This window comes from Panthera onca, chromosome X (genome assembly GCF_046562875.1).
Source record: "Panthera onca isolate mPanOnc1 chromosome X, mPanOnc1 haplotype 2, whole genome shotgun sequence".
Classification (NCBI taxonomy): domain Eukaryota; kingdom Metazoa; phylum Chordata; class Mammalia; order Carnivora; family Felidae; genus Panthera; species Panthera onca.
In genome coordinates, this window is record NC_138357.1 from 83,054,684 (window position 1) to 83,082,416 (window position 27,733).

The window sequence follows — 27,733 nt, forward strand, 5'->3', positions numbered from 1 at the left end:
CATATTTTCCTTTCTAACCCTTATGTATTTTTATTTATTTATTTATTTATTTATTTATTTATTTATTTTACTTTAGTGCACTAGCCAGGACTTCAGTACAATTTGAATAAAAGTAGTTATGATGGGCATCCTTATCTCATTCCCAATCTTAGATGGAAAGCATTCAACATCTCCCATTAGGTATGATATTTGCTATAGGTTTTTTGTAGATTACATATATTAAATTAGAGAATTTCCCTTATATTCTTGGTAAACTTTGTCATGATGCTTTTTTTGTATATATTGAAATGATCATACAATTTGTCTCCAATTTCCTGAAGGAATTTGTGTAAAATTAGAAAATTGGTGCATTTTGTCTTTAAATATTTTGTAGAATTCACCGTTGACAGTCTCTGGGTCTGGAAGATTGTGAAAAGCTTTTTAATTATAAATTCAATTATTTAATAGTTACAGGATATTTTACATTTAAGCTGTTTTCTTGTGTGAGTTTTAGTGAATTGTATTTTTCCAGGAATTGTCCCATTTATCAAAATTTTCAAATTTTTTGGTATAAAGTTCTTCATAATACTATCTTATATTTTAATGTATCTGTGACCCAAATTGTGCTTCCTCCTTTTACTCCTGATACTAGTTATGTGCCTTCTATATATTTTTTCCAGATCAGTGTTAGCGCTTTATCATTTTTTCTAGTTTTTTCAAAGAACCAACTTTGATAAAATACAGATTTTGGAGCCTCATCTCAAACCTCCTGGATTAGTATTTCTGGGAAGTAAATCTGGAGATCCACATTTCACAAGCTCTCCTGGGGATTCAGATGCAAGTGGGTTGCAGGACCATAGTCTGGTAGCACAGCAAGGGGTTCCTAAGGACAGGGAGCAAGTCTGATCCACCTGTATCTCCAGTGCCCACCAGGGGCTTAGCACAAAGCCATGTTTAAGAAATGAGTGAGCCAATGGATGAGAGAAGGAAACAAATAAAAGAAAATTGCTTTATCAAGAGAATCGGAGTTTTGGAATGCTATGAATTAGCGAACCACTATGGTATCATTTTGCCCCAATTGAATCCATTCAGGATAGAAATATTTTTTTCTTGTCTTAAAATCTCTGCCTACTAGGGTTCCTCACCTGTCCCCTTCAGCTGTCCTGGAACACGGCCTTAAGTATGAGTGTGTGCCTGTCTACTGGCACAGAGAAAGTAGGAGTGACAAGGGAGGTGTCCTGAGAGGGGCTGTTCAGAGCTGAGCAGGGCTCCCTGCCCCTCTCCCCACACCAGCCCACAGGCCTTGCTGGGAAAATCCTCACACAACCCATTCCGAATGAGGTCATGAGCTCTACCTCGCAGAGCTCTAAGCATTCCCCGCCCCTCCCCTCCATCCCAAAGCTTTTGAGAAACTTCCATATGACCTCTCAGCCCAGATCCGACCCCGGACCCCTACCCTTCCTTGCCTCCTCTGCACTTGTAGCCCAGGTGAGTTGCTCTCTCAGCAGCCCCTTGGCCGCCTCTCCCCACGTCCACGTCTGCCTCCCTCAAGCATCTCAGAAAAGCAGGAGTCTGACTTCCCCAGCCAGCTACTGTCCGGGCAGCACAGCTGCCACGCCAGCGTCCCCACCTAGTCGGCCAGCCAGCAGCCTGCAGCTCCCCAGCCTCTCCAGCCCCCACCGCGCCCCGCCCCGCCCCAGGGAGGACCAGGCTGGCGGCTGGGAGTCTCCCTGCCTGCTCAGCCTCCCTCCTTCCCTCCCGCTCCCTCCCTGCCTGCCTTCCTCCCCCGCCCGCCCCTGAGGCAGGGACCGTGCAAATCGAGGAGAGGGGGGGACAGACAGGCCGGATGGGGTCCAGCTTAAAGCCCCGGGCTCCCCACTAATGTCCCATCCAGGCCGGGTGTCCCCAACATCTTGGGACCCGGATCTGTGTGAGCTGGGGTGGTTGCCAGGTCAGGAGCATCCCTCCGGCAGGCCCGTGGTGCTCCCGTTTTGCATCAGGACCCCCCCCCCCCCTTGGATGCTCTGAGCCACCCTCCTCAACCCGGATCTAAAACCCGGGACACAGCTATCTGGCCAGCCTCTCTCTCCACCCCACCCCCTCTTTCTGGCGTCCATCCCCTCCCCAACACCACCTCTGCTGCTGCCTCTGGCTGTGGACCTGCACCTCTTCCCCATCCCCGCCAGGCCTGTGGAGCGGGGTGAGCCTGGACGAGAGCCCCCCAACCTGGGGCTCTCCCAGGCCATGGCCAGAGTACTCCCAGAGAGGAGCCCCGGCCCCTGAGCATCTGCTAGAAGCTTGGCAGAGGCCCCGCGGAGACCGTGTCTTCTGAGGACAAAAGGCGGCGGCCAACAGGCAGACGGGGCGGGGGGAGGGGGGTATCGGCAGCCAGGCGGGCAGACGGGTAGCAGGGGCCAGCGCTGGTCCCCCTCCCAGCTTGGAGGTGGCATGAAGATGGGGGTGGGAGTGTGTAGTGGGGGAAGCACCTGCCTGGACCTTCACCTGCCAGCTGGCTGGGCACCCCAAGGCTGTGTGCTGCCCACTTGGTGTTCCCTAATGCCCCCATCCCTGCTCAGTGCACCCCTTCGGTGCCTGCTTCCCCTGATGTCTGCGTTTTAGACCAGCCCGGCCGCTGTATCCACGGCAACAGAAGCAGGAGTGTCACTGGCCGCCACATCACTGAGGACACATCTGAGGGTCCCACAATGTGGCCTGGGCTGTGATTTATCCTCGGTGAGACAGCTTGAGCCCCCTCCCTGGATTCCAAGACAGCCCTGCTGAGAGAGCCCAGGTAAGTAGTCAGCATCCCTCCAGCAAGGATGAGGGGCTGAGACTTCTCTTCTGTCTCCCCACACATATTTCAGAGTCTCCATCACTGCCATGCTCTCTGTCTCTCTCTCTGACTCTGTTAGTGTGTCTCCCCTGCCCCCATCCCCGTTCCATCACAAGGACTACTTGGACACCCAAGCCTGGAGAGTCCTCTAGCCATCTCCATCTTCCCCAATCCCAAATGTCCCATGAGAAAGGGAACTACCACCTGTTTCCCCACTCCCCACATGGGGTCTGTTTTTATCATGATGGTCGCTTTGGGGCATGAGGCTGTGTTAATGTCCCCTTGTGTGCTAGCTGTGGAAGGCATGCCTGGGAGCCTGGCAGTGCTCTCCTCAATGCCTGCACCCTGGGCAGGCTCAGCCTCCTGCGGCTGCCTCCTCTCCCTCTCCATCTCCCTCTCCTTCCTCCTCCACTCTCCTCCAGGTTCCTTGGCCTGCATGCAGGGTGTGTGCATTTCTGTCTGTGTGTGTGAACAGGCAGGTGGGTAGACATGACAGAGAAGCTGATCCCAGCCCAGACCACCCCCCCACTCCTCCTTTCCTTCTTTCCTCTCTCCCGGCTTTCCTTCCTTTCTACTTTCCCCAGTCTCTCCCCACAGGTAGCACAGACTTTTGCTCACTCACCACTGAAGATATTGCTGTGATTCCTAGCTGGTAGGGAAAGTGAGGTGGGGGTGGGAAGCACGTCCAGGCCCTAGGCTGCCTGGTGGCTCTGTGGGGGCAAGGACCATGCCACACAACCTGCAGGGGCCACAGTGTAGGCCCCAGCCTTCACCCAAGGCTATCTCTGCTTCAGATGCCCGTGTTGTATCTGGGACCCCCAGATCTTATGATCTTGTGCACAGTGTGGCCAGTGGTCCTTATGTCTGAAGGGGCAGGGAAGCCTAGTGCATGAAGAACATGGATTCTCCAGGGACATTTCCCCCAACTACTAGCTCTGCAACTGTAGTGAAAGTGTGCCACTTATTGAACCTCGGTTTTCTCATCCGCCAAAGAGACTGGTGACCCTCCCATCATGGGTGTGTGTAGTGACTAGATGAGTTGGTGCATGCAAATAAAGGATGTGCATAGAAGTGGCCCTGAAGCAGTATCAGCAAAGCTCATGGTCAATATCGCTGATTATTCATGATTAATATTGTTAATGATTATTTGGAGGAGGGACCGGCCCCTCTTCTCCAGGGTCTTGGCAGAGATCTAGGGAGGACAGCAGGTAGGCAAATGGGGGTTGGGAAGTGGAGGGGAGGCAGGAGCAGCTCAGTGTTGTCACTCTTTTTTTGTAGGGAGTGATGAGTGGTGGCTATGGGCAGAGCCTTCCACCCCTACTCCACTCCAGTCTCCTTTCCCTGCACTTGCCCCCTTGCACGCGCGTGCGTGTGTGCGCGCACACGCACACAGACAGACACACACACACACACACACACACAGGCTTGAGCCCCCATGAGCTAGCAGAGGCCTGGCTTGCAGCCTGCAGCATTCCTGGCCCTGGTGATGTAGGCGTCTCCCTGTTGAGGGGAGACTTGGCAAGAGTTTGGCCTGTGGTCAGTGGTTGGCAGGGCCTGGAGACAAGGCTGAAGCTTCTGAGATGGCAGGGCTTCGGGTAGAACTGGGGTGTGGCCCATGCGGCAGCTAGACCTGTGGGGGATGGGTCCCAGGGACCCTAGTCTAGAGCCTAGACTGGGTTGGAGGGGGACAGTGGGGTCTCCTGGCTGGTTTCTGGGCATAGAGATGTGGTGGGACATTGCGTGAGGGGTGGGTGGCTGGAGGAAGGTCTTTAAGGCCAGGGGAGGAGTAGGAGGGGAGGAAAGTCTGAGACCCAGAAGACCCCATGGTGAGGGTAGGGAGGGGTGGGGCTTTGGGGTATGGAGTAGACTTTTCTGAAGAAGAATTTGGAAGAGAGTACCCAGACTGTGGTTTAGAGGCATCTGGATCTGAGAGTGGGTATATATGTGTAACTGTGTGCAGTCTGTGTGTCTGTGTATCTGTTCATGGGCATTGTGGATATATGTGAGCCTGTATGTGAGCAGGGCACATGATGGTGTGTGCAAGTGTGTGAATGTCTGGGTAAGCTTGTGTGTATACAGGGGAGTGGGTATGACTTTGCAGGTCTGGGTGAGCAAATGGGCATGTTTGATTATGAGGCTGAGTGAGACTGTTTCTGTGAGCCAACAGGCCTGTTGAATGTCTAGTTGTGTATGTTTGTGGTATCAATTTGTCTTTGAATGTACATGTCTAATTATATGCATATGAGTATGAGGGTTTCAGAATGCCTGGGTATGCATACCGAATTAGGTGAATGTCTAGCTGTATCTGTGTATATTGGTGTGTGTGCCTATGTGTGCATATGAGTGTAGGTATATCTAAACGGTGTGTTCATGAGTATACGGGCATGTGTGTGTGTGTGTCCATGCATGTATGGGAGAGTATTTATGTGTGAACATGCCTCTGTGTGGGTGTATCTGTCATGTATATATATGAGTTGGTCTGTGTGTTAATGCCCATGTGGATTCTCCAGCATTTTGGATTATGTGTATGTCTGTGTGAGTGTTTTGAGTACATATCATCTGTAGACAGACCTGTGGGTCCACATCTGATTAGGGGAATGTTAGTGTAGATGATCACATGAGTAAAAGAACTAATTGTGTGGATAGAGGGGAGTGTGTGAATACATGTTTTGTGCATGAAAATATATTTTGTGGGTATCCCCATGTGTACACATTTGATCATGTATATGGGTCTGGCTGTGGTGGGGGGAGGTCTGTGCCTGTGTGTATATGCACAAAAGGCTATGTGCATAAGTGAATGAATGTATTTGTGTACATGTCTATGTGTGTTTGTGGGTACACTGTTATGTGTGAATGCGAGTCTGATTGTGGGATGCATGAGTAACTACATTTCATAATACTTGGTGCACATATCTCAATATGTGTTTTGTTTGAATTTCTGAGTGCAAGTGTGAATGCGTGAGTATGGATGTGCCTGTGAGTGACTGTGAGTGTATATGTGTGAGTATATGCTACTACCTGTGAACATATGGCTGTGTGTGCATTTGAGTGAACATGTCTGTATATTTGCCACCTCTAAGTGTGTTTGTGTGAATATGCCTGTGTGTGCCAGTCTGTACAGGTATATGGATGTACCATTTTGTGTAGTTCTAATTATTTGTGTATGTGTATTTGTGTTTATTCTGGAACATATGTTCTAGAACAGTGTAAGTGAATGTATGTGCATGCCCTCTTGGTCTATAAATATGTTTGAGCTTGGGTGTGAAAAGTGTTATCAGTTCTTCTTGTGCAGATATACAAGCATGTAAGAATATCTGACTGTTCTTCCATGTGCACATGTGTGTGAACAGACCTTTGTGTCCAAGTCTGTCTAAGGATATAAGTATAAATGGATCTTCTTTTGTTTGCATAGCTTCTCATATGGGTGTATAAACATGTGGGAATGTACATGGTGTGCATATCTTATTGTGATTGTGTGAGTGTATTTTGTAAGTACATTTGTGTCTCTGTGTCTGGTTATGTGCATATAGGAATGAATGATGTACATGTCTATGTATATGTGAATATGCTCACAGGCATACATGCCCAGTTGTGTGTATATGTCTATGTGTGTTAGAATGTCTGTATATGAATACATCATCTCACTGACAAGCATGTGCACATCTGGGTGTTTATGTGTGAGTACACCCTCATGTGAATGCGTGTGAAAATGCTTATGTGGTCATGTCTGGGTGTGTGTGTATATATATTTGGGAGCTCACTTCTGTGTGTCATGTTTCTTCATTGTCTCACTGGGTATGATGTAGAGTGTGTCCATCTGTGGACATGTGAAAGTATGCCTGTGTGTACACCTGTGTTTGTGAGTGAATGTATGTCCTTCATGGGTGTTATGTCATGGAAATATATGCCATGCATGTATGCCTATGTTTGAGAGTAAATGGAAATGCACATATGGGACCAAGAGCAATGCGAGTGTGCCTATGTGTAGGGATAAGTGTAGGTATTTGTGCATGTGCCTGTCTGATGGTGTGTGTGTGTGAGAGAGATTTGGCCTTGGGCTTACCCAGATAGGCCTAATCACTGAAAGAGTGATAAAGGACGGTACTTAAGAGTCTGTGTGATGCTGTGTGTACACCCCAGCATGTGTTTATGCGCATGTCTAAGAGTCAGTGTCACCCTGCTAGACCATAGCTGGCTCTGTGTAGACATCCTACAGGATGGCAAGCTATAACACCTAAGCAATCCATGACCCTCTTCTGGGGCCTCTTTGGCCTTGACCATGTGCTGGGTTTTTGTGGGGGGAGGTGTCTCAGGATAATTCCTGTCATCATTCACACTCAAGAAGTGGGAACCAATCATGGCTGATGTCCTCCTAGGGACTGAAGTCCTCTTAGGAAAGGGGACCTTGTGACCTTTTAGAAAAGGATTTCTTGAAACATAAAGACCTCCCTTCCCATCCCCCCACAATTGAAGGCCCAGAACAAAATGGCATTGTTTAGTGTTTAAGGTTGGTTTTCACAGAGAGCACCCAAATTATGCCGTCAAGGCAGAAATCTAGATGTCAATGTGTATGTATAAGTAAAGGTATATCTAGGTAGAGTGGTGTGTGTGTGTGTGTGTGTGTGTGTGTGTGTGTGTGTAGAAGGTAGTATATTTGGTAAGAGAATGAAAAAGAAAGAGAGAGAGAGAAGGGATCTGGGTTCTGTGTATGTAAGAGACTCTGGGTGTTTCTGGGAAAAATACATATGTGAGAAATTTGGCTGTATTTGGGAGGGGTGAGTGTGAGTGTGGGTGTATGTAAATGGTGTGTTTGTGAGGTGTTATGAGAACATCAGCCTGTTTGGGTGGAGGATGGTATGGGTGAGAGTTTGGGTGTGGGGGTGGTATGATATGTATTGGGTATGGTATGAGTGGGAGTGGGAATATGTGTGAGGATGTGTGTTTTTGAGGAGTATGTGTGTACGGGTGTATCTGGCTGGTGCAAGAGAGTGAGGGGGTGTTTGGATGATGTATGTGTTTTATAGTGTAGATGTATCTGTGAAAGTGTGGGTGCTTCTGGGTAGACTGTGTGCATGAAGGAGTATGGGTGTATTGGGGTAGGAGCATTTAAATATGGGTATATCTGGATAGTGTGTAGGTGGGTGAGCATACAAGTCTATTAGGCAATGGAAGTGTGCGATGGAATATATCTAGATGGTATGTATGTGTGTGGGGGGAGAATTTGGGCACATCTGGGTGATGATGGGGGTGTATGTGAGTATACATATAATTGGGAAGTATCTATGGTTGGTGTGTGGGAGTGTATGTGGATGAGATGTGTGTATAGTGTGTGAGAGAGAGTATGGGTATATCTGCATTGTATGTGTGGAGTGTGGGTATTCTGGATGATGGTGATGAAGAGAGGGGAATCTGGATTGTGTGTATGTGTAAAAGAGTATGCAGGTGTTTCTGAGTATGGTAGGGATATGACAGTATGGAAGTATCTGGTGGGAGAAATGTGTAGGTGTATCTGGATGGGTTGTAAGTGTTTGGGTTTACCTGGGTTGGGGAGTGTGAGTGGGTGTGTCTGGATGTCGTGTGTGTGAGATGTGGGTATATCTGGATGGTGTGTGAAAGAGAGCATAGTGGTACATTTGGGCTCTGTGTTAGATAGTGTGTGGGTATAGTTTGGGTGGAGTGTGTTTGAATATGAGTGTACCTAAATGGTGGGTGGGTGAAAGCACAGGTGTGTTTGGGTGGTGGAGTGCGTAGTATCTCTAGGTGGTGTGTTGTAAGAGCTTTGGTTGTGTATCTGGGTATGGATGTACTTGGACGTGTGTGAGTGTGGGTATAACTGGATGGGGTGTGTAAGAGAGTTTAGGGGGCATATCTGGGTGGAAAGTGCGTTTGGAGTGTTAGTGTATCTGACTGGTGTGGAGGGGATGAAAGTATGGATGTATCTGGGTAGTGGAGTGTCTGAGATGGCATACCTGGATGGCATGTGTAAGACTTGAATATATCTGGGTGGGATGTGTGTGTGTTTGTGTGTGTGTGTGTGCGTGTGTGAATGCAGACGTGTCTAGATTGTAGTGGAATGTATCTAGTTGATGTGTGTGTGTGTGTGTGTGTGTGTGTGTGTGTGTGTGTGAGAGAGAGAGAGAGAGAGAGAGAGAATCTCGATGGTCCACTTGTGATGAATCTGGGTGGTGTATACATATGTATCGGGGTGGATGTATCTGGGTGGGGCTTTGTGAGTGGGTCTGTTTGGTGTGTGTGAGAGAGAGAGAAAGAGGGAGAGAACATGAGAAAATAATGGGTGTATACGTATAAGATTTGTGTGTGAGCAGGTGTCTCTGGATAATGTGTAGGTGCTGTGTGTGTGAACGTACTTAGGCTGGGAATTTGTGAGTGTGAGTATCTGGGTTGGCTGTATGTAAGTGTAGTGTCTGTGAATGGTGTGTGTGTCATTGTGGGTGTGTGCCTTGATACCATGTGTGAAGAAGATAGTAGGTGTGCCTGGGTCAAATATGACGGTTCTAGGTTGGGAGTGTCTACGGATTTGAGTATATTTGAATGTTGCACATGAGAGTGTGGGTGTACTGAGTTGGGAGTTTGCAGAAGTGTGGCTGTTGTTGGGTGGAATGCCTGTGGAATGTAGGTGTGTTTGAGGTGGGTGTGTATGAGGATGGGTGTGTTTAGATGGGATGTGTGTGAGAGAATGTGGCTGTATCAGTATTGGGTATGTGTGTGAAAGTGGGTGTGTCTGAATGGTGTGTATAAGAAAGAGAGTGTGCACGTATCTGTGTTGGGGTGTGGTTGTGTGTGTATCTAAGTAAAGGAGTGTGGGCTTCTCTCTGGCTGGTATATGAGAGATGGATAGGGTATATCTGGGTGGTATGTGAATGAGAGGATATAGGTGAATCTGGGTGGGGTGTGTGAGTGTATCTGGGTGGGGGTGTGGGCATGTGGGTATATCTGGATAGTGTGTGTGAGAGTGTTTGTGGGTATTTGGGTGGGGAACGTATCTGAGAATGTTGGTGTATCTGCATGTGAGTGTGGACTTGTCCAGATGGTGTGTAGGTGGTATAACAGGGTGTTTTGTGTGTTTGATAGTGTGGGTGTGTCTGGGTGGGGTGTGTGATTGTGGGTATGTGTGGGAATGTATATATATTTCCTAGGGCATATATGCCTCTGGTAGAGTGTAAATGTGAGTATGTATGTGCTTACATGTGTGTGGCTATTGGTACCCATGTATGTTGGTACGTGGCTTGTGTGTGCATGTGTTTGTGCTAGAGTGGTGTGTATCTGTATGTGTGTGTGAGGTGAGTGTGTTTCTCCCTGTGAGTAAGTTAGATCCGCAAGTTCTCTGGAGGTAAGCTCTAGATTTGCATCCTCGTTCTGTCATTTATTAGCTGTGGGGCTTTGGGCAAGTCACCTAATCTCAACTAAGCCCCAGTTTCGTATTTTTAAAGTAGGGGTAATAATAGTATCTATCTCATAGGGTGAGGATCAGATGAGTTAATATTTGAAAAGTGCTTAGGACAGTGCCTGGCACATAATGAGTCCTCTGTGCTGTATCAGGTGTTACATAGTACTATAATTATTGTATGTGCCTGGTGTGTAAGTAACAGTATGTGCCCATCAGCAAGTGCAATGGAGTAGTTTCTATGTGCATATTTCCTACATTATTTGTGTTCATGTGTATGTGTAAGAGAGTGAGTGGATCCTGTGTGTATGTGAGAATGTGTACATAAAACTGGCTTTATATTTATATGTGTCCCATTGTGTATATAAAACCATAAGCATATGAGAAAGGAAGTGTGTGTCTAGGAGGTCAATGGAAGGGGTTTGGCCATGCATGTGTATTTCCCAGTGTACATCTGGGTGAATGAATGCATATATCTGTATCTGTGATGATGTGTGTCCATGTGAGTTCAGGTGTTACCTGCAATGCTGGTATGCTGCATATATGAGCATGTGTATGTGTATTTTAAAGTTTATTTATTTTAAGAGAGAGAGAGAGCACAAGTGGAGGAGGGGCAGAGAGAGAGAGAGGGAGAGAGAGAGAATCCCAAGTAGTCTCCACACTGTCAGTGCAGAGCCTGATGTGGGGCTTGAACTCACAAACTGAGATCATGAGCTGAGCCGAAGTGGGATGCTTAACTGACTGAACCACCCAGGTGCCCTGTGTGTGTTTTTATCTGAATATGTAAACAGGTTTGTACTAGTCAGGGTGTAAATGTGTGCGTGTGAATCTCTGTTGTGCTTATACATGTAGGAAGGTTAGTATCCAGGTTTATATATGATGATATGTGTGTATAAAGGATTTGTGCCCATATGGCCATGTAATAGGATGTATTTGTGTTGTATAAGTGAATGCATAGGTGTGAATGGGTGTGTGCATCTGAGGGTTTGTGTCTGGCTGTGTTTATAAGCATCGGTGGCTACATGGCTGTGTGTGTGTGTGAGTCTGCATTGCTCAGTATATGCCTGCCTCTGTGTGTGTAGCAGTGAATCTGAGCAATGTGCCTGTATGTGTGAGAGTGTCAGTACTGTGTGTATAATGTATGTGTACCAGGGCAAGGTTTGTATAAAACAGTGGATTTTAATCTCTTAATGTTAGATCCTGGGGGTAGGGGAAGGCCTGGATCTATAGGATGTGAATAGGACTTAACCTGTGTCTGAATGCCAGTTCTTATGTCTATGCATATGCACGATTGTATCTGAAAGCATGTAGGCCCGTATGATTTGGTTTGTATGTGTATGTGTCTGCATGTGCCCATGTGTATGGTGAATTTTTCTCTGCCTAGGCCTCCATTTCTGTTGAAGGGTAGTTATCTGTGTGTATGTATGTACGTGTATGTTTGTGTGTGTGTTTATATCTTTGCATGATTTGCTGTTAGATGGGTACCTACACACATACCTAACTTTCTGTGTAGAAGAGGAGGTGTGTGTGTGTGTGTGTGTGTGTGTGTGTGTACATATACAAATGCACCTGATTGTGCTTATCAGCTGATGTAAGTCTGGATGTGAGTGCAAATTTGAATCTCCATGTACACATGTGCCTGTGTGCACATATCTGTCCATGTGTGCTAGTGGGTCTGTGCATTGTGACTAGATGTGAATGTCTTAGGGCATGCCCAACCTGGCACATGGAGAAGGGGACTATCCATATGACACATTGGAGTAAACTGAAGAGGATATAGGGATACTGGGGTTTGGTGAAAAGAAATTCCATAGATTTTATTTATGTTACACAAATTGTGATAAGGATAACAAAAATGCAAAGTTTTGAGGGAGTTATTAAATATTGAATTCAAATGACATCTTTTCAGGAATTTTTCACAGCACACGAGCTCACTTCTAGAAATATAACTTTTATTCACTCATGCATATTTGCGGTGGTCAACATTCATGCCCACCTCTGAGCCTTTGATCATGACTGCTTTTATTTATTTTATGGTAATATGACTCATTTATGGACATTTTCATCATGATTTGGTAAATCAGTTTGTGCTGAGCATAGATCTTCGACATCAAGTAATCATGTTTCTTGATAAAAACACAAACAAAACAAACGAAACAAGTAACCATTAGTAGTTCCGACATGGATGTAAACTTATATCATGACTTGCCACTTCGTGGTCTTGGAAAGCCTATTGTTGAAGGTAAGATCTATTCCATGGAGGTTGTGCAGGCACAGTTTGCCCTGATGTCTTCAGTAATTAGCTTGAATGTGTGAAACATAGCTGCATGATTCTGTGGGTCATCAAAGCTCACCTTAAATGCATCAGCTTTGGGGTCATCAGGTACCATTTTGGTTTCTCTGAAGCTTTCACACCTTACCAACCTTTCTTAAGAAATGCAACAACTAACTGCTTGTTTGTGCCTCTCTGTTTCACCTCCCTTTCTAATTCACTTGTTTTTGCCATGGCCAGGCAGAGAGACCCAGGTTACCCAGGTTCTCTGCTGAAATAGCTAATAATCTCTTCTGTCTCTTGGTAGTCACCATCAACAGGAAATTGCTTGCATGTGTAGGTGGCAGCAAATGATCATTGTTTTTTGTTTTTTGTTTTTTACTGGTTAAAGCCTCTTTCTCCTCAATAATCAGAACTTGGATAATTATAGTCTTTGAATTTTGTACTTCAAAGGTAGGAACCTTCTTTAAATCTAACACCTCTTTCTTTTCTTTCAATCAAATGTGATGTTGAAACTCTTGTAATGAATGCACATTAGGGGCTCCTGAGTGGCTCAGTTGGTGGAGCATCTGACTCTTTTTTTTAAGTTTTTTGAGAGAGAGAGCACGCACAAGTGCAAATGTGCATTGTGGGGGAGGGGCAGAGAGAGAGGGAGAGAGAGAATCCCAAGCAGGCTCTGCCCTGATGTGGGGTTCAATCCCAGGAACCGTGAAATCACCACCTGAGCCGAAATCAAGAGTGGGTCGCTCAACCGACTGAGCTACCCAGGGGCCCCTGAGCATCCAATTCTTGATTTCAGCTTAGGTCATGATCCCAGGGTCGTGGGATGGAGCCCTGTATGGGGCTCCATGTTGAGCATGGAGCCTGCTTAAGATTCTATCTCTCTCCCTCTGCCCCTCTCCCCCACTTGCGTGCGCTCTCTCTCTAAATAAAAAAAATGCACATGGATTTTGAAACCAAAAAAAATTTTCATTTTGAGCATTTAAAAATAATTGAAGAAGCTTTTACCCTAAGGAGACACAGACATTGCTCTACTCATCTTAATAAGTCTTTAATATTCAACTTAATAACACCAACTAAATATCACCCAGGGAAGCACACATGACCTCACTTCTTCTAAGTTGAAGTTTGGCTTTGAATCCATAAACCTTAACAGTATACTTTCATATATATATTTTTTTTTTAATATGAAATTTATTTTCAAATTGGTTTCAAATTGGTTTCCCAGTGTTCCTCCCAACAGGTGCCCTCCTCAATGCCCATCACCCACCCTCCCCTCCCTACCACTCCCCATCAACCCTCAGTTTATTCTGTTTTTAAGTCTCTTATGGTTTGGCTCTCTCCCTCTCTAACTCTTTTTTCCTTCCCCTCCCCAATGGTCTTCTGTTAACTTTCTCAGGATCCACATAGGAGTGAAAACATATGGTATCTGTCTTTCTTTGTATGACTTATTTCACTTAGCATAACACTCTCCAGTTCCATCCACATTGCTACAAAAGGCCAGATTTCATTCTTTCTCATTGCCACGTAGTATTCCATTGTGTATATAAACCACAATTTCTTTATCCATTTATCAGTTGATGGACATTTAGGCTCTTTCCATAATTTGGCTATTGTTGAAAGTGCTGCTATAAACATTGGGGTACAAGTGCCCCTATGCATCAGCACTCCTGTAGCCCTTGGGTAAATTCCTAGCAGTGCTATTGCTGGGTCATAGGGTAGGTCTCTTTTTAATTTTTTGAGGAACCTCCACACTGTTTTCCAGAGCAGCTGTACCAGTTTGCATTCCCACCAACAGTGCAAGAGGGTTCCCATCTCTCCACATCCTCGCCAGCATCTAGAGTCTCCTGATTTGTTCATTTTGGCCACTCTGACGGGCGTGAGGTGATATCTGAGTGTGGTTTTGATTTGTATTTCCGTGATGAGGAGCGATGTTGAGCATCTTTTCATGTGCCTGTTGGCCATCTGGATGCCTTCTTTAGAGAAGTGTCTATTCATGTTTTCTGCCCATTTCTTCACTGGATTATTTGTTTTTTGGGTGTGGAGTTTGGTGAGCTCTTTATAGATTTTGGATACTAGCCCTTTGTCCGATATGTCATTTGCAAATATCTTTTCCCATTTCGTTGGTTGCCTTTTAGTTTTGTTGATTGTTTCCTTTGCAGTGCAGAAGCTTTTTATCTTGATGAGGTCCCAATAGTTCATTTTTGCTTTTAATTCCCTTGCCTTTGGGGATGTGTCAAGTAAGAAATTGCTGCGGCTGAGGTCAGAGGGTATTTTTTCCTGCTTTCTCCTCTAGGGTTTTGATGGTTTCCTGTCTCACATTCAGGTCCTTTATCCATTTTGAGTTTATTTTTGTGAATGGTGTAAGAAAGTGGTCTAGTTTCAACCTTCTGCATGTTGCTGTCCAGCTCTCCCCGCACCATTTGTTAAAGAGACTGTCTTTTTTCCATTGGATATTCTTTCCTGCTTTGTCAAAGATGAGTTGGCCATACGTTTGTGGGTCTAGTTCTGGGGTTTCTATTCTATTCCATTGGTCTATGTGTCTGTTTTTGTGCCAATACCATGCTGTCTTGGAACAAGTAAGCATCAAATCGGCAAATGAGAATCATTCACAAAAAAATGCTGAAAATTTTCTTTTAGCTCATAAATCTTTTACAAAATCCTTATACACTTAGGTTTAGAACAATAGAGAAAAATGTACTGATATCAAAGCTTCACAGAAACCCAACACACAGGTGAGTAGTGGTTTGGATTTAATCAAACCCACCTAGCATCATATACTGTGGAGATCAGACCTACAGGCAAACTTTGATAGGTGGGTGCTCCTTGGTGCATGAATCTCGGCATTTTCAGAACAAATTCCCAATGCAAATTTCATGCCATCTCAGCAGCATCAGTTTATGGACTAATGTAGAGTTTCCACAGTATTTCAAAATACTCATGTATCACTTTGAATATTTCAACCTTAGTTTATTTTGGTGCTTCTTGCATTTCTGTTCAGGTTTTCTGACTAGTACTATGAACTGAGCACAATTAATCAACATCTAGAGACTCCTCAATGTAAAATGAAAAACACTTTTGATTCAACAATCTTCTGGGTTAGTGTCATTTCAATGTCCTTTGACCCACCATCACTATATCTCCTAATAGCAATAATTGAAAATGACCCCTTTCTTATTCTTTTTACCTCATTGGTCCCAAATGTGGTGTGGACAATTTTCTGGCAGATTGCTAACATGTGAGATTCTACTGAGAGGAGCACCTTAGCTTTACTTGTTAATCCTGCAACCCTGTCACTAGCTGGTTGAGCTCTGTCTAAGGATGTTATAACCCATCCCATAAAAGAGCCAGGTTTCTTAATTTGCACTTTGAGATGCTTTAAAAACTCCAAATATTTCTCTGTGTGATAGTGTTTTGTGGCCAGTTGACTGACATACCCTACTGGGAAATGAAGTTTCTTTTGATAACTTTCCCACACAAATCGGACATTTAGGTTGAGGAAGAGAGGGCTTATTTGTTTTGTTTTGTTTTTTAATATGAAATTTATTGTCAAATTGGTTTCCATACAACACCCAGTGCTCATCCCAACAGGTGCCCTTCTCAATGCCCATCACCCACTTTCCCCTCCCTCCCACCCCCCATCAACTCTCAGTTTATTCTCAGTTTTTTAAGAGTCTCTTATGGTTTGCCTCCCTAGAGAGGGCTTATTTGGCAGCTGAATCCAAATTTGAAACAATCCTCATTAAACTGCTCAAATTAGGGACAGCCTAGATTTTTTTGATGGAAGACTGTGTTTGTCTTGTGAGTCTCCTGATTTTCCAGCTTTAATCAAAAAGTCCATTTTGATGGGAAAAGAAGTGTCTTAAAAATTAAATCTACTTGAATATAAAGTATTGAAGGGGCCATCAGATCTTTGTGACTTCTGAAAACCTATTTTTTAAATCTTTTTTAAATTTTTTAATGTTTATTTTTTGAGAGAGAGAGACACATACGCAGAGTATGAGCGGGGGAAGGTCAGAGAGAGAGAGGGAGACACAGAATCTGAAGCAGGTTCTGGGCTCTGTGCAGACAGCTCAGAGCCCAACACGGGGCTCAAACCCACAATCCATGAGATGATGACCTCAGCCGAAGTCAGACGCTCAGCCTGAACCACTCAGGCGCCCCTGAAAACCTATTTTTTTTTTTAAAGAGAAACTTGAGGTCTTTTGCGCTGTTAAAAGAGCAGCACTCTGGAAACAAAGCCTTGAATAAAGGCCTTGCTTTCCCTTTAATGAATCAATTCAACTCAACTACAGTTGGTCTTTATTTACTTATTGACAAATATTTTTACCTAAAAGCAAAAGGTAATAATTAATTAATTATGAAATCCCACCAAGAATCAGATTTGGCTAACTTTTAATATTAAAAACCAGTCACAAGTAAGTCAGTAAATGAACCAAGAGATAATAAAAATTATATTGTTGTAATGTCTTTAAAAGAGTCCTTTTAGAAATACTTATGGATGAATGGTATGATAGATATGCTTCAGAGTACTCTGGAAATGGATGAGTTTATAGGCAAAACAAGACCCTGAGAGTTGATCATTGGTGAATCTGGGTGATGGGTGCACTGAAGTTCATTACAGGATTCTTTGTACGTTTTTATATCTGAAATGTTCTAGAAGGGAAAAAAAGTTTATGAAGAAGCAGCAATCAAGGCAATTAACAAAAACAATTATATTCCCTTAAGAATACCTTATACTATATAATAATAATAACAGCAACAATCATACAACTATTTTTGTAGAAAAAAAGTTGTGGAAAAATAAATGAGGCCAAATTAAAAAGAAAAACAAACGCTGTACGTGTATAGGCCAAACCAAAAAACCTCACCGATGAACCAGGGTGGCAATCAAAGTAATAGATTATCTGGGATGTTTCAATAGGAAGCGATCCAAACATTTACAATTTCCCTTTGAACCTCTAGAGGGCTTCTTGCTCTGGATCCCTGCTGTGGCAGGTACCCACCAGCCAAGTAGCTCTGCTAATGTTTCCACCTGTGTCTGAAGGACACATGTGTGGGTTTTCTCTGGGTGTACATCTGTTGCAGGGTATATATATCAAGTAATGTGAGCATGCTTCTGTGTGTACACATCCCTGTGTGTGCAAGAGTGTGTTTGTATACACGGGTGGTTTTTCTCTTTGTGGTTGGTTGTGGTTGCATATTGCAAAGAGGGGTGTGTGTGTGTGTGTGTGTGTGTGTGTGTGTGTTAGAGCTGGTATACTTCTCTGCATAAGTGAGTGTGTACATGAATGGGTATCTGTGTGTACATGTGCCAAGATGTACATGTCTGTTTTGGTGACTATGCCTAATCTGTGTGAAAGGGTTTGGATCAATCGGCCTCTGTGTGTTAGAGTGTGTTAGAGTATGTACATGTGTGTATATATGAGCAGTTTTTTGCTTGTCTATTTTTTTCTCTATGCAAATATTTCTGTGGATATTTAAGGGGGATTCTGTCTGTGTGTACATGCCTGTGTGTGTTTATATGTGTGTATGCATGTGGGAGGGTTCAAGTGCATGTGAGTATGGTGGCATATGTAAATGACTTTGAATGTTAACATGTGTAACAGTGTTTGTATGTGATGATATAGGAATGCCACTGTATACATGCCTGTGTCACAAAAGTTTGAGTGTGTGAGAGGATTTGAACAATGTGTGAATGGGTTTGCATATGTGTATCTATCTGTCGGGATTTGAGTGTTCATCTCTGTGTGTGTGTGTGTGTGTGTGTGTGTGTGTGTGTGTGTTAGGGGAGTTATAATTGTGGGTTTATGGGCCATTGCACATGTGTGTGTGTGTGTGGGTGTGTGTGTATCGGTGTATACGAGCAATTCTCAGCCCTCTCATACCTAACACTCTCTTGTATGTAACACGTATTTTGTAACACCCCTTTACTATATGGACATGAAGTTCTTAGATAATATAGTCTCTGCACATATAATTTCAAAAGAAAATCCATATAGTATTTTATGCAATATGCATATTGTATTAACTAATACAAATAAATAAGTAAAAGGGAAGTAATTTATAAGAAAATAATTTGTATTTCAATATGTAAATGTTTGGGCATGGCACTCCCCAGGAAATTCAATAAGGTAGTTAGAGGCTTGTAACGTCTTGTGAGTAAACATGGGTTTGGGAGGGGAAAACTCAAGAGGCTGCCCCATGCCCAAAGTGCAGGAAAATGACAGGCAAAGGCCTAGGGGTGAGATTTTCTGAAATAGTGAACAACTCAAAGAAAGTGCTCCCCAAAACAAAGTGCAGTCACCTCTGGATTTACTTGACAGCTATATTCCTGGAGAATTTAGGGTATATTAAATTAGGGGGATTTTGTATTTATATGTGAAATACAGTTAGATTCAAGGTTCAGCTCATTACAAGTATAAAGTCTAGGGGATTCAGGATGTATGCTGGCTGTGTGTGACTGCCCCATAGATCACTGGATGGCCAGCATCCTTGTCTGGACCCCTAAATGTTGGAAGGACATCCTACACGTCAGCATTGTGGCCACCAAAAATGCTCTTACAAATTTCCAAAATGTCCCCTAGGGGGAGTAATGCCTTTGTTGAAGACGGAGCACTGGTGTTTAGACAGGGGTATTCAGTGCCTGTGGGAAGGAGGCAGCATACAGATGTACTGTGTGCGAGTATGGGAGGGGCAAGGTCCATATGTGTAAGCTGGTTGCTGTCCGTAGGTCTCCATAGCAGTAGGCTATGTGTCCGTGTAAGCGTGTGTGTAGGTGTCTGCGTAACTTTCTGAGGGTGTCTGGGCACGAGCAGGTGCGAATGTGTTTGTGTGCATGCCCTGTTTTTAGCCCAGGATGGGTCCAGGCTGTGGCTGCCAGTCTGCTCAGAAGAAACCTCTCCTCACCTGTAGAATCGCCCCAGCTTTCTAGGCAACACTAGAGTTTTGTTTGTTTGCTGCTATTGTTTTGTGTTGTTTCATTTTAGCGTTTGTTTTTGTTTTCACTGAGACTCTGGACTACAAAGTATCCACCTTCTCGATCTTAGTGTGTTTCTCTGTGTCTCCCTCTCTCTATCTCCATCTTTGTTTCTGCTTCTATCTCTGTCTCTGCCTCTGTCTCAACCCCTGTCTCTATGTCTCTATATTGTTCTCTCTCTTTCCTGGCATCTCTCTCTTATCTCTCTCTCTTTCTCTCTCTCTTTCTCCCTCCCTCTTTCCCTATCTCCTTTTGTCTCTCTCATTTTTCTTTCTCTCCCTCCTTCTCACTCTCTCTTTCATTCTCTATTTTCCTGCCTCTTTTTCTCTTCCTTTTCTGTCTCTTGTACTGTCTCTGTTTCTGTGTGTGTCTTTGTGTCTTTTTTCTCACTCTTCTTCCCCTTTCTGTCTCTATTTCTATCTCTTCCTGTTTGTGTGTAAGGCTCGCTCCCCTTTCTCTATTTCTCCCCTTCTCCCTCATATGTCTCTGTCCCTCTCTCACACACACAAACCTCTCTCCTCTGTCACTTTCTGTGTGTCTCTCTTCTACATTCAATCTCTTTCTGTCTTTAATGCTTTCCCCCGGCTTCCCCTCAAAGCTAAGGAGTGTGTGTGTGTGTGTGTGTGTGTGTGTGTGTGTGTGCACATTTACACACACTCAGTTGTCAGCTAGTCCACAGTTCTGTGGGAGCTATCAGGCCTTGAGGGGCTGAGAGGGGGGTCCACCAAATCCATTTCTCCCAAGCCCCTTCCCTGGCACCTTCTCATGGCCTATTGGCACCATGTCTGAGACTTTGGGGTGTCATCAAAAAAGCTTGGCCTAAGGTGGCTGTGGCAGGCCAGGTTGGAGCGAGCTGGGAAACAGTACAGAGGGGTGACTTTTTTCCCGGGAGGGGAGTGTAGAGAGGCTCCATTCAGCCCCGTAGCCCCCAACCTCCAGCCCATCCCAGCCCCAACAGTAGTTCTGAGCTTCCTCAGCTTCTTCCCAGGTTGCCTTGCTACCTTCCCTCTGGCACCTACCATATTACCTTATAACACTCCCTCTCCCCCTGCCCCCAGCTCGCACACACCAGGAGTCCCCCTGTTCCCCCCTGCCCCCCACCCCCGCGCAAGCTTTGCCCATGCCCTCCCACCCCTGTATTGGCCAAGCTGCTCTTTCAGCTTATCCTACCTGGGTACCTTCAGGCAGCCGTCCTTGAGCCACCAGCCCATTTAGTCCCTCAGCCAATTAACTGATTTGAAAGCCTTTAACTGAGGGTCTACCATGTACTATGTACTGCTCTTCTGGAGAAGAGCATGTGAATCTCTAATCCCTGCCCTTGTGGAGCTTTTCTTCTAACAGGGAGAGGTGGATAATAAACTGAATTTTGAAAGTTAAGTTATATAGTGCGCTAGAAGAGATAAATTCTAGAAAGAAAAATAAAGCAGGGCAAGGGGCATGGAGTGCTATCATTTCTCACCTGAATTACTGCAGGAGCCTCCTGTGTACTCTCTCCAGTTCCACCTTTGCCCCACATGGTGTGTGCTCCTCCCAGCAGCACGGGGGATGCTGTGCAATCCTGAGTCATCACATCTTGCTTCTGTTCCCATGGCTCCCGTATCACTCAAAGTCAAGGTCCTCACGATGGCCTACGTGATCTGGCCTCACCACTTTTCTGACTTCACCTCCTACTACTTTCTGATCGCTCACTCTGTTCCAAGCACAGTGGCCTCCTTACTCTTCCCCAAATATACCACATGTAATCCCACCTCAGGGCCTTTGCACTGGCTGTTCCCTCTGCCTGGACTTCTCTTCCATCCAATACCCACATGGCTCACTCTCTTGCCTCTTTTAAGTCTTTGCTTAGATGACACCTCCGTGAAGCCTTTGCTCTCCATTCCATCCAAAAGCATACCTCCCCCACCCCTAGCACTTCCTATCCCCTTTCCCTCCTTTACTTTTCTTTTAAGGAACTTACCATCATCTGACCTACTATACTTCACTTATGTATCTTCTTTATTATCTAGAATATCAGCTTCATAAGGGCAGGGATGCTTGTCCATCTGACTCACAGCTGTACTCCCAGTGCCTGTCATACAATAGATGCTCAATAAATCGTTTTTCAGTGAATGAAAGCACACAAGCATACCCACATCTTTAGATTCACAATACTCCCCACCTGACTTAAAATAAAAACCTAAGTCCTTGTCATGGCCCACAGCCCTATATAATCCAGCCCCAAACACCTCAGACACCTCTGTGATCTCACTTTCTACCACTGTCTCCCTTGCCTGCCCTGTTCCAACCACACTGGTCTTCCCACTCTTCCTCGATCATGCTAACCACATTCCTGATCATGAATATATATTAAAAAAAGCCTATTTAATGAGTGGCTACCAACATCCACAAAAAGTCATGAAATAGAGTAGAACTAATGGGGTATGTGACACATAGGATCAGTACCGTTTTCTGAAACTTTTGGTTCAGCTCTGTGTGCACACGTGTGTGTACCGGGTTGTGATGTAAAATGTATGTCTTACTATGGGTAGAGGTCAAAATAGTTTGAGGAACATAACCTTAGGGCCTTGAAAAGGGGGAGGAGAGCTGCACCAACACCCCCGCCCCACAGAACCACCAATGGAGGAAACAGGTAACCGAGGACAAGCCAGAGAGGTGAAGCACCCCCCGCCCAGCAAGGAGGGGGTAGGAGCAGCAGTGGGCCAGGGGCAGGACCTGACACCAGCCAGGGAGTAAGTGTGGAGGCCATGTAGACCCACTAACACTGCCCTTTCTGTTTCTTCCTCACCTCTCCTTTCCACCTGTTTCTCACTGTCTCTTTTTCTTGTGTTTCTCTCTCCCTCTCTCTCTCTCTCTCTCTCTCTCCTCTCTCCATTTCTATCTCTATCTCTCCTTTCCCTCTTTCCCTGTCTCTCTGGTTCTGTTTCTTCTTATGTCTTCTCACTCTCACCCTCCCATTGCTGTCTCAATTTGTATCTATTTATGTCTTTGTCACCATTTTCTCTTTGTTCTATCCTTTCTCACTCTGTCTCTGTGCCTCTGTGTTTTTCTCTCTGTCTCTCTCCTGCCCTCATCTCTCTATCTCTGTCTGTCTGTCTCTTCCCCATTATCCCTATTTGCAGGTGCAGCCCAGCAGGACAACTGATGGAGTCCCCCAGGGCCCATCGAATACCGGACTGGCTGATCCTGTAAGGCTGGGAGCAGCCCCTGCCCCCTCAGTATGGCCAACGCTACTGGAGAACCCCAAGAGGTGAGCGGCGCACTATCCCCGCCATCAGCATCAGCTTATGTGAAGCTGGTGCTGTTGGGACTGATCATGTGCGTAAGCCTGGCGGGCAATGCCATCTTGTCCCTGCTGGTGCTCAAGGAGCGTGCCCTGCACAAGGCTCCTTATTACTTTCTGCTGGACCTGTGCCTGGCCGACGGCATACGCTCTGCCGTCTGCTTCCCCTTTGTGCTGGCTTCTGTGCGCCACGGCTCCTCATGGACCTTCAGTGCTCTCAGCTGCAAGATTGTGGCCTTTATGGCTGTGCTCTTTTGCTTCCATGCGGCCTTCATGCTGTTCTGCATCAGCGTCACCCGCTACATGGCCATCGCCCACCACCGCTTCTACGCCAAGCGCATGACACTCTGGACATGCGCAGCTGTCATCTGCATGGCCTGGACCCTGTCTGTGGCCATGGCCTTCCCACCTGTCTTTGATGTGGGCACCTACAAGTTTATCCGTGAGGAGGACCAGTGCATCTTTGAGCATCGCTACTTCAAGGCCAATGACACGCTGGGCTTCATGCTTATGTTGGCTGTGCTCATGGCAGCCACACATGCTGTCTATGGCAAGCTGCTCCTCTTCGAGTATCGTCACCGCAAGATGAAGCCAGTGCAGATGGTGCCAGCCATTAGCCAGAACTGGACATTCCATGGTCCTGGGGCCACCGGCCAGGCTGCTGCCAACTGGATCGCTGGGTTTGGCCGTGGGCCCATGCCACCAACCCTGCTGGGTATCAGGCAGAATGGGCACGCAGCCAGCCGGCGGCTGCTGGGCATGGACGAGGTCAAGGGTGAAAAGCAGCTGGGCCGTATGTTCTATGCGATCACACTGCTCTTCTTGCTCCTCTGGTCACCCTACATTGTGGCCTGCTACTGGCGAGTGTTTGTGAAAGCCTGTGCCGTGCCCCACCGTTACCTGGCCACCGCTGTTTGGATGAGCTTCGCCCAGGCTGCCGTCAACCCGATCGTCTGCTTCTTGCTCAACAAGGACCTCAAGAAGTGCCTGAGGACTCACGCCCCCTGCTGGGGCACAGGAGGTGCCCCGGCTCCCAGAGAACCCTACTGTGTCATGTGAAGCAGGCCGGGAGGCAGACAGGCAGGGAGGTCATGGCTACCTTGCTGGGGCAAACAATAAGGGAAGGGTGGGCCCCCTACAGGAGCCTTTCTTTCTGAGCTCCAGCCCCAGCCCCTGGAACCACCCAGAATCTAGGCACCTTTGCCAACACCTCCCCAGGGTTGGAGACCGGGGTGGGGGACTGGGAAAGAGGTGTTTCTAGTTCTGTGGGGCCTGTCTCTGCCACCTCATTCTCCACTTCTACAATCTCTGTCATTTCCTCTTTCTTTCTCTCTCTCTCTCTCCTCTCTCTTTTCCTCTCTCTCTCAGAAGTGACAATTCAGAAAAAGAAAGTAAGACTGAAAATGCAGGTTTTTCTACTAACAGCTGAGGAGATAGGCTTTCTTGCTTTAATGTCTCTCCTTCTGACATTGTCCAGAAGGGGGAAATTTGTCCTGTAAAATAGACTTCCAGAGCTCTTATTGCCCCCTCTGCTCCCATGCACCCTCTCCTTCCAAGTCCTTTAGCAAGACCTGGATTTTAGGGAGAAATTCATACTGTTGACAACAGGGATCAAAGGGGGTGCTGGGTCCCCAGGGAGCGGGAATGTTTAATTGCCACGTTGTGTGCAATTGTTGTTTTAAGCTAACCCTGGTCCCAAGCCTGGTTTCCTCTCCCTTCCCACCATGTCCAGACCTCCTGAGTGTTTCTTGAGCATCTGTTCAAGAAGCCAGGAGGGGAGGGAGAAGGACCCTTGGAATGGGCTCAGGCTAGGTGAAGAATGGGATGTGAGCTGCACGCCTCAAGTTGAAGAGACCTGAGCTTGGCTGCATTCTTTCGAGCTGCCTCCTGGATCCCCAGCCCCCAACTCTTCTTCCTGAGGATGGAAATCCACTCCAGCTCCACTAGGGCTGATGTGGGTGCCATACAGGCAGGAGCATTCCCCCAGGGAAGTGTAGGGAGAAAGCCAAACTCCCCAGAGTAACTGGAAACCAGCACCTGGGGTCAGAGCCGAACTCAACCCCAGATTTGTCTCCTGGGTTCATACTATTATCCTGAAGATGAAAAGTTGGGGGGTGGCCTTGGTATAATGCATAATGGTATAAGCTCCAAGGCATTGTGGACTTGAGTCCATTCCTATCTGACCTCTTTTTGTCCCCTTGAAGCCTCAGGGGCCTTGCCCCTCTTGGTAGCCCTTGGCCTTCTGGGCCCTCAGCCCCCAGATTCCTTCCCCTGAACAGCCCTTCTCCCCTTTTTTCCCTCCAACCAAAGTGGAGCAGACTACAGCCAGATTCTTCAGGTGGGAGAGCCCAAGCCTCCCTCCCAGGGCCGAGTCCACCCTGGACTCACATCATGGCCAGTTCTTATGGAACTGGTGAGCCAAGCTGGCATTCCTTTGCCTGGTCTTGCCCAGATTCTTTGTCCCCCTCTCATTTCCTGGGGGAGGGAGAGATCTGTATTTATCCACACCCCTTTCCCTTTCTGATAGAAACCCTTGTCCTAAGCTCCCTCCCTTCCCCCAAGACAGTCCCAGCACTGGGGAAGCCTTGATCCAAGAGGAATGGGGAGGGCACTCTAGGCAGGAGAGACATTAATGAGCCTGGTTGTGGAGTGGCCCTGGAAAGGCAGGCCAGAGTGGCTGAGTGGGTGTGGGGGTGGGTACCTGTTCTCTCAGTGATAGTGATGGGGGTGCCTTTCCCAGGGAGTGGGGTGGGGGGACCACAGGGGTGGGAGTAGATAGGATATATTCTGGAAGGTTTTCCTCCATTTCTTTTTTCTAACTGCCTGGATTCACCATTGGATTTTGTAAATGGAAAACTGAAAAGAACAATGCTATATTGGATGTTTTCTCTTTCTGACTCTGTGTGTGTGTGTGTGTGTGTGTGTGTCTCCTGTCTGCATGACCACATGTGGGGAGGTATGGTCGAGTGAGACTGTGTGCGACTCTGTGTGGGGAGGCAGCACTGCCTGGTGCACACATGTGAGCAAATGCCTGTATGTGGAGACATATGGCACAAACACACACACGTACACATATGCACCTAACTGAAAGGAGACAAACTAGAGTATGTCCCTGCAGCAGGAGGTTGAGTGGTCAGAGAATAGAATTTTAAAACTGTACATATGTATGCAGCAAGAGGGTAGACTCCCATTTCGTAAATCTTCCTCCTTTGGCCCAGGCTGTGAACATGGAGCAGGGGCAAGATACTTGAGAACTCCATCTCTTCCCAAAGCCTGGAACCCCCAGGTACCATTCCAATTCCATGGTCCGTCTCCTCTCAAAAACACAAATGAAGTGTTCCTGAAAGTGGACCACAATGGAAAATAGGGACTGGGAATTGGGGATTAAACTTGAGGGTGAACTAATGGGGTTAGAAAATGCTCCCTACAAAGTAATGGCTTCTAGAGGGACTGCTCAGACTGGGATGGGAGCCCTTCTGAAGAGTCCACTGTATACAGCTGGGACTTTGGTAACCTTTGATTAAACTCAGGAGGGATGTTAGGGGTGAATAAAGCCAAGCCTGGGAGTCTAACCAGCTATCCTGCTACCTGGGCACTCAAATACTTTATTTACTTATTCTCTCAGGTGCACAGAATTGAGTTGACCATACTCCTCAGTTCTTGGCACACTATATCATCGTTGGTCCATGTGAGTCCCTCTTATTCTTTTGTTTTGTTTCGTCCCTTTCATCACTCATCCCTGATCCAATCCCCCCTCCCACATAGACACCCACTCTTGTGTATTTAATGTATGTCCTTCCAATTCACCGTTCATGTATTTGTTTACATATATGTGTATCTGTGAAAAATATATGGTATTGTTATGTGTTTTAATTTACATAAACAGTATTGTACTTTAAATCTTGTTCTGTTTCTCTTTTCACTCAACATTCTGTTTTATAAAGATCCAGCCTTGTTGCTGTATGTAGATCTAATTCATTCTAGTGGTCCATCTTCTACATGTATCACATTTTTCTTATCCATTCCCCTGGTGATGGGTCTCCAGGTTGCCTCCAATTTTCCGCTACCACAGAAAGGCTGCAATGGGCAGTTTCCTACAATTCTTAAGGATCTCTAATTTAGAGGAGAGGAAACTGAAGCTCAGAGAAAGGCAGTGATTTGGTTAGTGTTACAAAATGAAGAGCAGGCCCCTGATGCCAATCCCAGACCAAAGCCAGAGCCCACCACCCTACCTCACTAAAGACCATCCATCTGGTCCCCAAAAATCTAAAATACAATTTTAAAAAAGCATACACTGGGTAAAGGGAGAGGAAAGGATTGGGAGGAGGGCAAGTATTGAGCAGACGAAAAGATAGAAAATCCTAGAAAAATCTAGCAGATGAACGGAATCACAATCATGTTAATGACGCAGAGAAAGTTACTTCTTGTGTGTGATTATTATTTCTAGAGTCATTTTGCAGAGATAGAAAACGCCACGTCAAAATCTAGCTCGAAACCAAAAGTCCTAGGTTTCGAAAGTCCAGACCCCTTTAGGGCAACCCTAGCCCCCGGAGGGGCCACATCAGAGTTCGCCACAGGGGCAAACGCTGGGCACGGGGGAAGGAGCAGATTTAAGAAGTGCGTAGTTGCTGAGGGGAGGGCTGCTAAGAGGGAAAACGATAGCGAGGCTCTTCCAATTTTATCTGAGCATATCCTGCTCGGTGCCTGCGTTTGTTTTTTGTTTTGTTTTTTGGTCTTCAGAACCACTGGTACTTTTCCCATTGGATAAAATGCTGGAGGGGTGAGGAAGAGGGGCTTCTTCCCCCTTAGCTTCCCTTGCAGCCAATCGCCCTGCAGTTTCCCTCTCGTCGCTGGCGGAGTCAGCCCGGTGATTGGAGGGCCCGGAGGGGAGCCAATCGGAAAGAGATGAGGTGTGGTGTTGGCAAGCGGATTGCGTGAGAGTGGGCAGAGGTCGAGGGAGAGCGAGCATCGCGGCCGCGGCTGGC

The 27,733-nt window shown here is 46.2% G+C and overlaps 1 protein-coding gene across 1 annotated transcript; it reads left to right on the forward strand.

The window, feature by feature from the left end:
• Nucleotides 1-1,858: 1,858 nt before the first annotated feature.
• GPR173 (G protein-coupled receptor 173) lies at nucleotides 1,859-27,613 on the forward strand. The gene is made up of 2 exons (XM_081793465.1): nucleotides 1,859-2,770; nucleotides 22,588-27,613. Exon 2 carries the CDS (start codon nucleotides 22,686-22,688, stop codon nucleotides 23,805-23,807), a length of 1,122 nt encoding a protein of 373 aa, XP_081649591.1. The 5' UTR covers nucleotides 1,859-2,770; nucleotides 22,588-22,685; the 3' UTR covers nucleotides 23,808-27,613.
• The last annotated feature ends 120 nt before the right edge of the window (nucleotides 27,614-27,733 follow it).